We start from the raw sequence: 12,800 nt of genomic DNA, 5'->3' as shown, positions 1-12,800 counted from the left end.
ACTGAGTTTCTTTGGAAAGTGCTGTCTCCTGAGCTTTTGGAGCAGGAAGTACTGCTGAGTCCCTGAGCTGTTTTCTCCTAAGGAGGCTTGTAATAAGCAAGACCCCTGGAGTCATCCAGGCCATGTTACATAGCAGATGGGAAGCATCTGTCTAGTTAGGGGCAGCTGGTATTGTTGGAAAGGGGCTTGGAACCTCTCGTTCATTAGGTAAGTCCATTTGGAACCCTTTGCTAGGCTCTGGGACTGCAGCCATCAATGAGATGGTTCCTTGTTTTCTGACTCTTAATAGGATTGGAAACTGAAAACCAAAGCTGAAACAAATTAAACGCAAGACTGTGTGCACAGGTGAAGCTAGAAGGGATGATGAGGGAGTAACCAGAGACTCTGAAAAGGCTCTTTTGATGCTGGATGATGGCATAAAGGCCCTCTTGAGGAGATGGCGAGTCTCCAGTACTGGAAAGGTCTAGGGGAATAGCACTTCAGACAGAGACACACGAGAGGAGAGGTCAATGTGTGTGCGTGTGTTCCCAAAACTCAGGAAAACCATAGGGTGGAAGGAGGAGAACAGGAAGGAATGGTCCTGTGAGCCATAAAGAGTTAGTTAGGGGTTTGAGTTATTCTTCTGTAAGCCGTCAAAAGCTGTGGAAGGTTCTGAGCAGAGGAGGGAAAAGTATCTCTTAAATGTAAGAGATAGTCCAGCCGGCCATTGTAGCATGCATCTGATACCAGAATGCACCAGGCTTTTTTCTTTTGGGCCAACAACCAGCTCCCAAACACAATGCAGAGACTTATTATTAGTTTTGGATGTGCAGCCTAGCTTATGCTCGTTCTGGTTAGCTCTTTTACCTTAAATTAACCTGTTTCTCTTTATCTGCCTTTTACCTCTGGGTATTTCACTGTTCTTTTTTTCTGTATAACTTACTTTCACTATTTCTCAAGTCTAGCTGGCTGGTGACTGCTTGGCCCTGTGCGTTTCCCTTGTTTCTCCTCAATCCTAGATTTCTCCTCCAATTTATTTTCTCTCCATGCCAACCCTGCCTGTCCTTTTCCTGTCTTGCTTTTTATTACACCAGTCAGGTGTCTTAAGCAGGCAAGGTGAAACAAATGCAACTCGTCTTTACATAATCAAACAAATGTAGCATAAACAAAAGTAACACACCTTTACACAGTTCAAGTAATATTCTGCAGCATAAACAAATGTAACACATCTTTACATAAAGTAATGTTCCACAATACTAGAACTCTCCGAATGGAAACAGGAAAAACAGGAGTTCAAAGCTATATGATCAGTTTGAGGATAGTCTGAGCCACATGAGACCCTGTCTAGAAAAAGAAAGGGAGAGAGGGTAAAGAGAGAAGGGACAAGAGTGGAGATAAGGAGGCTGGGCGGTGGTGGTGCACGCCTGTAATCCCAGCACTCGGGAGGCAGAGGCAGGCGGATCTCTGTGAGTTCTAGGTCAGCTTGGTCTACAAGAGCTAGTTCCAGGACAGGCTCCAAAACCACAGAGAAACCTTGTCTCGAAACCCCCTCCCCCCCAAAAAAAAGAGTGGAGATAAGGAAAGAGGGAAGAAATATATCAGAACTGTGCTTTTCCCTGTGGTCAGTGGAAAGAACCATACTGTATTCCTACCTCATCTCCAACACCTAGTAGAGACCAAGCATAGAGCAGGTGCCAAGTAAATGTGAACGAAAGGAGCACAGTAATCAGTCTGTCATGGAAACATGGTGATTGGACCAATGATGGGGCAGCCTGGGTTTCTCTCAGGCCATGTTTAATCGTCTTTTAATGTCACTACTTTAGGTCAGAGGCCTGGCTTCAAGTACTGGTATGATAAGGAGTGGTTGAGCCGGGGACATATGCATGGCCTGGCATTTCTAGAAGAGAACTACTCCCATCAGAATGCCAAGAAGATCGTGGCCACCCATCAGCTTCTTGGTGATGTGCAGAGAGTGATTGAGGTGCTTCACGGCTTGCAGCTCAAGATGAGCATCTTGCAGTAAGTGTGGGCTTTGGTAGGAATCTCCTTTGGCTCTCAGTTCTCTTAGGTTTGGGGAGAAAGTGAAACGCCTCAAAGTCAGCACTAAGACTGATAAGTTTAGATCTGTACCAAAAATTCTGTTGCTATGCTGAGCATGTGGCTCAGGGGTAGAGTGTTTGCCTAGCATGTGTGGGTCTCTGAGTGTGATTGCCAGTACCCTTGCTCCATCCCCCTCTAAAAAAGATCAGTTACATAATAAGCACTTCTTTGTAAAACAATTGACTTTATTGAGGAATATTTTACATATAATTAAGTTCATTTATTTTAAAGACCTTACTGAATTTGATAATTATACAATAATACATGTCACCAATACCACAAACAGAACATGGTGTGTGCATCTGGGTTTTTTGTTTTTGGTTTTGGTTTTTTTTTTGGTTTTGTTTTTAAGGCAGATTGTTACTCTGTAGTCCAGGCCAACCTCGAATTAAGTATATAACCCTTAATTTGACTCACAGTGTTCCTCCTGTCTCAGCCTTTTGAGAACTGAGGTTACAGGTGTGGGCCACTGTGGTGTGGTATACACATTTATAGTTTGCTTTGTGCTATCTTTGGGTGTACAGTTTTGAGGAATTTTTAAATTGTGTACATAATGCAAATTTAATTTAAATGTTACCATCTAAATCTATTTATTTGTTTGTTTATTTTTCCTACTTGTGACAGGGTCTCTCTATTTAGTCCTGGCTGTCTTGGAACTAGATATGTAGAACTGGCTGGTTTTGAGCTTACAGAAATCCACCTGCCTTTCTACACCTAGCTCTTTTATTTTGTCTTTGCCTGGTCTGATTTTGAATTTCTGATCTCAAGCAATGTCAGTCTCCAGAACTTGTCATCCTGCAAGATTGATTTCTCCATGCATTAATTAATCTCCAATGTCTTCATCCTCCCAGTTCCAGCAACTGCCATTCTATTTTCTGTCCCTATGAATTCAGTTCTCTAGATGCCTCACAGGAGAAGTCATGCAGTGTTTACCTGTTGCTTATTTCACACAGCACATCTTCAAGGTTCATCTATATTGTATCAGAATTTCCTTTTAAAAGGCAAAGTGTAGTATATGTATATCACATTTTGTTTATTCTTTTATCCTAAATACGCATGATTTATAGACATCTTCTTTTTTTTTTTTTTAATTTTTTTAAGACAGGGATTCTCTGTTTAGCTTTGGAGCCTGTTCTGAAACTTGCTATCTAGACCAAACCTCGAACTACCTGCCTCCCAAGTGCTAGGATTAAAGGCATGTGCCACCACCGCCCAGCATAGATAAAGAATCTTAAATCTGCGGCAGAGGAACTGGAGAAAGGGCTCAGCAGTTAAGACCTCTTGCTGCTTTTCCAGAGGACCCGAGTTCAGTTCCCAGCACCAGCATTGGCAGCTCACAACCACATGTAACCCCAGCTTTTTTTTTTAACAAGACAGGTTTTTTTTTTTTAAAAAAGACTGATTGATTGATTGATTGATTGATTGATTATACAACATTCAGCTTCCATGTATGCCCACACACCAGAAGAGGGCGCCAAATCTCATTACAGATGGTTGTGAGCCACCATGTGGTTGCTGGGAATTGAACTCATGACCTTTGGAAGAGCAGCCAGTGCTCTTAAACACCGAGCCGTCTCTCCAGCCCCTGTAACTCCTGCTTTAAGAGATCAGTACTCTGGCCTCTCTTGTGTATATACACACACACATGCACACATGTGCATACACACACATACTTTAAAAAAAAGTCTGCTGGGAGAATCATTGTTAGCAGCTTGCTCAAGGATTGTTGCTCAGACTCCTGTCCCTGTCGGAGTTTTCTCATACAGAAAGTTTATAGGCCTTACAGAACTGTGCTGTATGATCAGACTGTGCTCTTTACTTACTCCAGCCACTTCTTCCTTTGGAAGGATGAAAATAGAAAACTAAAAATTGTGCTGGGCAGTGGAGGCGCACGCCTTTAATCCCAGCACTTGGGAGGCAGAGGCAGGCGATCTCAGTGAATTGGAGGCCAGCCTGGTCTACAAAGCAAGTTCCAGGACAGCCAGAACTGTTTCACAGAGAAACCCTGTTTTGAAAAGCAAAACAAACAAACAAGCCTGTAAAAACCTCATGTTATGCATACATATGCAGCCACCTGCAGCACTGTGTGTTGTTGCACGTCACGGCTATTGTGCCAATTGATTGAGTGTATTTTTAGGAAGCTACATTTGTTTTATTGCATTTTATTTATTTATGTGTGTGTGCATCACAGCATATGTGTGCCAGATATATATATATATATATATATATATATATTTTTTTTTTTTTTTTTTTTTTTTTTTTTTTTAAATTTTTCGGGACAGGGTTTCTCTGTAGCTTTGGTGCCTGTCCTGGAACTAGCTCTCGTAGACCAGGCTGGCCTCGAACTTGCAGAGATCCGCCTGCCTCTGCCTCCCGAGTGCTGGGATTAAAGGCGTGCGCCACCACCGCCCGGCTATGTGTGCCAGTTAGAAGAACAACTTTTGGTAGTTGGTTCTCTCCTACCATGTGGTTCTAGGTATCAGATTTAGGTTTGACATCAAGGATTGTTACCTGCTGAGCCATCTCCCTAGCTGTTGGAAGCCACGTTTGAAGAATACCTTCATACCAACAGAATACCTCCATTCTAATGTCTTCCTTTCTCTCAAAAGTCAGAGCTGGTAGCTGACAGATGATAGCACTCGTTTCCAAAGGAAGAGGAAACCAGAAGGAGCCTGAGCTTGCTCACTACTGCTCAGCAACCAAGCCCAGTTCTACCCACTGTGGCTGTGGTGAAAGACTAGGGACGTGGCTTCCTAAAAGACTGAGGCTCTACACCCCAGTGTGCCACATGGGTAGATATCCCAGGTTGAAGCCTTTCTCCCTCGTGGGAAAGAGTTTGTAAATTAAGAAGCTTTGCAATGATCCTTGCTACCCTCAAAACTGCTTCTCTGTTTGCCACCCCACAGAAGCAGGGAGCATCCTGATCTGCAGCTGTGGTGCCAGCCTTGGAAACAGCACTCTGCGGAGGGGAGAGTGCATTCCAGACACATCCATATCACAGACTCCAGGAGCAAGGAGGAGTCCCCGAGCTATAGAACTTTAAATGGGGCGGTGGAGAAGCCACTACCCCTGCCCCGGTCTGTGGAGGAGTCCTATATCACTAGTGAGCACTGCTACCAGAAGCCCCGTACCTATTACCCTGCCGTGGAACAGAAGCTGGTAGTAGAGACAAGAGGCTCTGCCCTTGATGATGCAGTCAACCCCCTCTGTGAGAATGGTGACGATCCCCTCTCCCCTCGCCTAGGCTGGAGCAGAGGGGACAGTGATCCTAAACCCAGCTCCCCAAAGGTATGTGGCTTGCTTGCCTTCTCTTAGTAGCTTTACTTAGTAGCTGAATGCTTTTAAGTCCTTTTCCTGGGCGCTCCTGTGGAAGACACTTCTTAGTAGAACTCTGTTTAAATTTGCTCATCAGAGAGTTTCTGGAATTTTTCTTGTTTGTTTTTTCTTTTTTCTCCTATTAAGATGGATACAAAGACAGGGGACCCACTTTAGTCAAAGGTCATCAAAATGGCACAATGTGGAAATCAGGGACAAAAAGAGGAGGTTATCAAGCAGAGAAGCTGATTCTCACTTAGAAAAAATAGAATGAAGATAAATTAGGTTTTTCTTTAGTATCATTTACATCACAGTTGCTCCTGGATGCCAATTATTAATATGAGCACAGTCAAGCACATTAAGTATGTTTCAACAAAACTGCATGTTGTTCTTTTCTAACCCTGTCACAAGAAGGGTTAATTTCATTAAAGTCTTTGCCACTTAGAGCCAGCCTTTTGTTTGTTATTCAGTTTTTGTGATTTTTATGTCACTCTGTTCTGAGTCCCCAGTGTCATACCAGTGTCTTCCTCTTTAATTCCTCCCTGTGCCTATCTTCTGTGAGTGAGGCCTTGTGTGGTTTCAGGGCTCTGCCCTGGTCCCTGGTCATCCTTATTTTCCCAGACTATGGGGCAGCATCAGCAGCATGATTACACTGCTGTGTGTTGCCAAGAGGGAGGGAACATCCCCACCAGGCTTCCAGGGTGGGGATTGCACCTTCAGCCTATATACCTGCCAATATCTTGAAATGTTAGCATCCCAAACTCTGCAGTAAAAGGCTAACAGTCTTGTGTCCTGTGGATTAAGCAGACTTCTAAAGTAAACATGTGTGAAATCTAGAAGTTCTTTTCCTCATCAAGGCAACCCCTGGTGAGCTGTATACTGGCACCATATTTACCCTTATGAAGCTTCAGAATACTACATCCATGCTGCTCACAAGAGAAGTAACTCGTCAGGGCCACATGTTCACCCAGGGACAGCCAGGACTTGCTAAACATGACTATAAATACCCTAATCTTCCTCTACAGTAGCCCTGCTCTAGGCAGCCCTCAGGGTTCTGAAAGGCCTACTTCATGTTGGGGTACTGGGGCAGGGCCTGCTGAGCCCCTGGGTGCAGTCCTACGGCAGTGAGTGGTATTGGCAGTAGATGGGGATTGAGGACATTCAGGTAGGCAGTGCTTTTTCCCAGGGTTGTAAATGCTGGCCAATTGGAGAAAGAGCTGACTGTCTCTGCTCAGGGACTTAAACATCATTGCATGTCCAGGTGAAGGAGTACATTTCCAAGAAGGTCCTGCCGGAAGAAGCCCCTGCTCGGAAGCTGCTGGACAGAGACGGAGAAGGCCTGGTGAGCTCGCAGCACCAGTGGCAGTTTAACCTACTGACGCATGTGGAGTCTCTTCAGGATGAAGTGACACATCGGATGGACTCCATTGAGAAGGAGCTGGACGGTAGGATTCCTTTCTGGGCACCACTCTTGAGCTTCCCTTCCCATGTTGCCTTCTGAAGCCCACAGTCTGGCTGTCCAGGGTCAGCTCTCTTCTGGTCTCCTTTCACTTAGCTCTCCCCTCAGTGAGGACAAGCCTAACTGTTTATTTGCTTATTTGCTTTTCAAGATAGGGTTTCTCTGTGTAGCTGTGGCTGTCCTGGAATTTACTTTGTAGACCAGGCTGGCCTCAAACTCATAGAGATTCACCTACCTCTGCCTCCCCAGTGCTGGAATTAAAGGCGTGCACCACTACCACCTGGCTAATAAAGTTCTTAAAGTTCTTATCTGTTACATATCAACTGGGGTTCTTGGGGTTTGGAGTTTGGTTGGCCTTGAGTGCTGAGATTAAAGGCGTGCGCCACCACTGCCCAGCCGGCCAACAAGTCTAACTCTAACACGTATTAAGCATTATGAAGTCTGGAGCTCTCAGGGGTCTTGCCTCACTTGTCCAGTCTTCTCTGCAGTGCTGACCATGCAGGGCTGAGAGTAGGTAGCTCAGGGGCAGAGTGTGTGCTCAGCAAGAGGGTGCTCTGTTCAGTCTTCAGGCAAAGATAAGGGAAGGCATCGCCATAGAAGAGCAACTGGAGTCAGCTGTTGGGAACATCTGAGCATGTTTTTATTGAGTTCTATGGGGAATTAAGACTTTTTTCTGGGGCTGGAGAGAGATGACTCAGTGGTTAAGAGTACTGGTCCAGCCGGTTGTGGTGGCGCACATGGGTAGGATTTGCTGAAGGAGGCAGAGGCAGGAGGATCACAAATTCGAGGCCAGACTGAAAAAAAAAAAGAGAGTACTGGTCCAGAGGGACCTGGGTTCAATTCCCAGCACCCACATGGCAGCTCATAACTATCTGTAAGTCCAGTTTCAGGGGAGCTGGCACTTTCACACAGACATACATGCAGACAAAACACCAGAGCACATAAAATAGAAATAAATCTTTTTTGTTGTTGTTTCATTTTCTGAGATGGGGTTTCTCTGTGTAGCTTTGGAGCCTGTCCTGTAATTGGCTATTATAGACCAGGCTGGCCTTGAACTCATTTGGAGATCCACCTGCCTCAGCTTAAAGGTGTGCGCCACCTGGCCAGAAATCTTTAAAAAAAAAAAAGATTTTTTTTTTCCCTCAGATGTGCATTTATGTGTGCCTGTGTGTGTTGGTGTGTGAGCACTGCTCTGTGTCACAGCTGTGGAGGTCAGAGAGCAACCTTGGGTGTCAGTCCACATCTTCTCTGTCTTGTGACAGGGTTTCTCGCTCATCACTATGTAAGCCAGGCTAGCTAGCTGGCAAGCCTCTGGGGACTCTCCTGTCTCCCATTTCTGCCTCTCATTTCTGTGTGGATTCTTTTGGATTTCCATTTGTGCTGCCACATCTGGCTTTACATAAATTCTGGTTGTCTAAACTGTGGTCTTAAGCTTATTGGCAAGTTTGTTATCTCCTGAGCCATCTCCCCAGCTAGGAAACTACTTTGTGCTTAAAAAAAAAAAAAAAAAGAAAAGAAAAAAGTTTTTTTGTTTGTTTTTGAGATAGGACCTTAGTATGTAGCCCTAGTTATCTAGGAACTTGCTTTGTAGACCATGCTGTCCTCAAACTCTCAGAGATCTGCCTGCTTCTGCCTCCTGAGTGCTGGGTTTAAAGGGGTGTACTGCCATCGCCTGGCCGGATTAGTTTTTGTTTTGTTTTGATTTTTTGAAATAGCATTCATTTCTCTGTGTAACATTCCTAGCTGTCCTAAAACTAGTTCTTGTAGACCAGGCTGGCCTCAAACTCATAGCGATCTGCCTGCCTCTGCCTCCTGAGTACTGAGATTAAAGATGTGCACCACCACTGCCAGGCTAGATTAGTTTTTGAGACAGAGTCTCTCTGTGTGGATTAGACTTGTCTCATCTCTGCCTCCTGATTGCTGGAATTCAAGTTGTACTCACCACACCAGGCTTACACTAACTTCTTAAAGGGCGAAAAACATATATTTTGTGCTGCTAATTATGTATCACATACTAATATGAAGCAAATCAGAATTGACTGATTAAAAAAAAAAACTTAAAAGTCCCTGTAGACGCTTATTTTTTCTAGCAGCCTCGCTTGCCCTATTTATATGGAAAAGCTTTAGAAATACTGGTAATGACTCAGGTTGGTCTTCAGGGCCTCTGGGCTCTGCTCTGGCACAGTAGCAGCTAGATTGTGTGACTAGTTAACAATTAAAAGTAAATACAATTCAGATGCATTCTTTAGATGCACTGGCACCTCTTTAAGAGCTCAGCAGCTGGGGCTGGAGAGATGGCTCAGAGGTTAAAAGAACTGACTGCTGTTCTGAAGGTCCTGAGTTCAATTCCCAGCAACCACATGATGGCTCACACCCATCTATAATTAGATCTGGTGCCCAGAACACTATATACATAATAAATAAATTAAAAAAAAAAGAGCTCAGCAGCTGTGTCTGATTTGACTGGTAATCCACTGTATTGGGGAGCATAGATGTAGATTATTCTTTCCACCACTAACCAGGACTTGGTGCCCGTACTGTTGAGAAGCATTTATATTGTCATCGCTGTAACCAAATACCTGACAAACCACTTGAAGGAAAATTTGCTTAAGTAGCTTATAATTTCAGAGAGTCCAGTCCATGGTTACTTGGTCTTGTCATGGCACCTGTCTATGTCTTGGCAGACAGGAATGAGAGGATGGAATCCAGGCACACCCCTAGTGGCCTACTTCCTCCCCAGATAGCATCGCCAGCTGGGGACCAAGCATTCTAGACATAAAGCCTATGGGGATAGATCACTTGCTAGCCTAAACATTAGTTTTGTGCCCTGGAGCAGTGCTTTGTGGGGGGCTAATACTGAGGCAGCCTGGATTGAAATGGCCTTGTGATGTGGTTTTTCTAAGCCCAAGTTCTAAGCCCTCATTGGATCTTCTCTCTCTTTTCTACCTGCAGTACTGGAGAGCTGGCTGGACTACACTGGGGAACTGGAACCCCCAGAGCCTTTGGCCAGGCTTCCACAGCTCAAGCATTGCATCAAGCAGCTGCTGACTGACCTGGGCAAGGTGCAGCAGATTGCCCTCTGCTGCTCGACATGAAATTGGGCACCCAAGACAATTGGAGCACAATCCTGGCCATCTGCCAGGGGAGCTTCGCATATTTAAGTAAATAAACTTAGCATGCTGAATGCACGTGACACTGACTGACTTCAGGGATTTGGCCAGGAGTGTGATGGACACTGGGACAGAGACCATTTTGAGTGCTGGAGGACAGGGCACTCTTGATCTGGAAGCCGACCACGAAGGCAGTGCAGTCTTAGCACCCCTTTCTGTGCACATTGTTGAACGAAGCAAGTCTTTGCACATCTTCCTTGGAATCGTGCCACTGATGATAAATGGAGAGCCAAAAAAAAAAAAAATCTAGTTGGAAACAGTTGTAAATTCAATTCACGGTTTATTTGACTTTTGTGTCAGGTTGAGGCATGTGCCAACCCCTCTGGTTTCTCTGCCTGGCACGGTGTATGGGCAGCAGGCAGGCACCGTTTTCATCTTTCAGCTTCACTGGAATGTTGGGACCTCACTGTGCTGCGCAGTTTGGAAAGGAGGAGCAGGGGCCTTGACAGCACTGCTTCTTAAGACTTCATTTTCTTGCCATGGCTCTTGCAGGATTTCACGGTACAGGGGACAAGGTTTTATGTTTATTACTCCAGAGTCGGCTGGACCATGGCTATGGCAGCAAAGCCAAAACGTCTGAAGGAAGAGGTAGAATCTTGTTGCAATGAGAATTGACAAGGATCTTCAGAAGGAAGCAGGCAGGGTCTGGAACCCAAAGGACAGCATTTTCTATACACTTATTAATTTCAACATCTTCCCACTTTTATTTAAAGTTAAAAAAAATGTTTCCCAAGATTTTGAACTTTTACTGTAAAGATTTGTTACAAAGAATGTGGGAATTACCTTATTTTCTATTGCCATCAGCAGTTGAGAATCTGTGTGCCACTTTCCTCCTGGAGGCCAGCATGGCTGCCAGCATCTGCAGGGTTGCTGATGCACTCAACACTTTCAGTGTCCTGGTTGTATTACTTGTGAAATCAAGGTGATTATGCTGCTTAAGGTCCAGGTACAACTGTTTGTACCTTCGGAAAGAATATTTGTGTTATTTTGCAGGTCTGGTTCCATGTGTAATTGCTGTATTGTTTTGTTTTACCTTACTAGACAATGTTTAAAAGGTTCCATGCTTTGAGGACTTCATTTTACCAGTTTTTGCATCACTAAAGGCAAATATCAAAGTACATTTATCCATCAACACCCACAGGTTCATCATGAGTTTTGGAATCTGTAACGTTTTAGGTTGCAAATATTTACTATATAAACATCAAGGAGCCAATGTCAGTAGCTAGTAACAGCAGCATCTCCCTGCCTTGGGAATGAGTAAGCTTCAGGCACAACAGGTCATTGAGGCCTGCTAATTCAGGCCTGTGTACAGAGAAGTTTCAGGAAGTGAGTGCCCTGTCTAATGACTTGTTCACCGTCTGCTCTAAAATGAGCTTCAGGGCAAGCATGAGTTGACCTGGCACAGCTTAAGGAGTGTGCGACACATAAGGAGTGTGTAACATAGTCCCTTACAAAAGGCTGCTTCCCGCTGCTAGCACTGATGTTGGGGGAAGAAATGCTCCATATGACATTGATGTTCTGGGTGATTTATTAGATGGCTGCATCTTGAGAACTGGATGGTGATTGTCTGAAAGGGGAAGAGCCAAGATAATTATCTGTTGCTACAACTGTATGAGGTATGATGATTGTTATATTAGGTACTGATTTGGAGGCCAGAAAGATGGCTCAGTGAGCAAAGGTGTTTACTACCAAGCCTGCTGACCTGAGTTTGATCCCCAGGACCCATACAGTAGAGAGAATTGATACCTTGAAGTTGCCCTCTGACACACATCCACACGCTAAACAAATGTAATAAAGGTTTTTTAATTGAGGTGTTTTCTTCTCTGTACTGCCCTAGAAAATTCCATCGGGGACTAACTCTGAAGGCAGCCCATTGTGTCTTGTTCAAACATGGAAGCAGAAGCTGGTGGTCCTGATTCTGCGATGTGGTCATTGCTGTGTTTATCATTTAGGTTTGAAGGAAATGATCTGGTTTCATTGTGACTTTTGTTCTTAGGGAAGCAAAGCAGACTCCCCGTGTTCTAATAACCGCAGTTCTTCCCTAAATTAAAGCCATGTTGAAGGGCTCCACTCCCAGTTCTTGGGTCACAGTGAACTAACCCTAAGTTGGAGCACTAGAATCTGTTACTTGCAAACAGTGTAGGAAGATGTGCATGAAGTTCTGTCTGTTTAGAAAGCTGTCCACCTATACAAAGTTGCCTTGACACAACAGTTCTGGTTTGATAGTCATTTAAGTATGTATGCAAGGTGGATCGTGGCTGAGCCAACATTGCACTGTGGATACGTACTGTGTTTACACGCTATTAGACAGAAGGCACTGTACATAGGAGTGTTGCTCTCAAGCAATATTTACAAAACATGCAAACTTCTGTATCTAGAAAAAAATAAAACAGTTCTTGTTGCTATGTGTCAGTCACATATTACTGGAGTATAAAAGGTTGTGATTTTGTTTAGTTTGGAGGCAAGGTCTCACGATGTAGCTGACTGTTCCAGAACTCCCAGAAATCCCTTGCTTCTCCCTCAAGTGCTAGGATTAAAGTCCTATGGCACATGCCTGGTTGTTTTTTAGACAGTCTTGCTTTGTAGTCCAGGCTGGCCTTGAGCATGTCATCTAACAAGCCTCAAACTTGAAGTCATCTTGCCTTAGTCTCCTGAGTGCACCACCATAACCCAGCAAGAATCAAATGTTTCATCCTACTTTTAAGATATATAATCAATGTTTTATAGCATGCCTGCTCTTCTATGATAATCTTGTACAGGGAGACAGACACAAACTC

At 44.3% G+C, this 12,800-nt stretch overlaps 1 protein-coding gene across 2 annotated transcripts in view; it reads left to right on the top strand.

Annotated features, from left to right (window-relative positions):
- The window catches only part of Phf20 (PHD finger protein 20), a 103,264-nt gene extending 90,836 nt beyond the window's left edge, over positions 1 to 12,428 (top strand). For both annotated transcript variants that reach the window (XM_041670340.1, XM_041670339.1), the window contains 4 exons: positions 1,803 to 1,998; positions 4,986 to 5,367; positions 6,656 to 6,839; positions 9,806 to 12,428. In XM_041670340.1, the coding sequence (XP_041526274.1) occupies positions 1,803 to 1,998; positions 4,986 to 5,367; positions 6,656 to 6,839; positions 9,806 to 9,948 (905 nt within the window). In that variant the 3' untranslated portion in view covers positions 9,949 to 12,428. The remainder of the gene's footprint in view (positions 1 to 1,802; positions 1,999 to 4,985; positions 5,368 to 6,655; positions 6,840 to 9,805) is intronic.
- The last annotated feature ends 372 nt before the right edge of the window (positions 12,429 to 12,800 follow it).

The sequence above is a fragment of the Microtus oregoni genome, unplaced genomic scaffold (assembly GCF_018167655.1).
Source record: "Microtus oregoni isolate MIOR12 unplaced genomic scaffold, Mior012 000020F_ref0000438, whole genome shotgun sequence".
Lineage (NCBI taxonomy): Eukaryota > Metazoa > Chordata > Mammalia > Rodentia > Cricetidae > Microtus > Microtus oregoni.
Note: the sequence above shows the minus strand (reverse complement) of the source record. Positions and strands in the feature narration are given on the sequence as shown.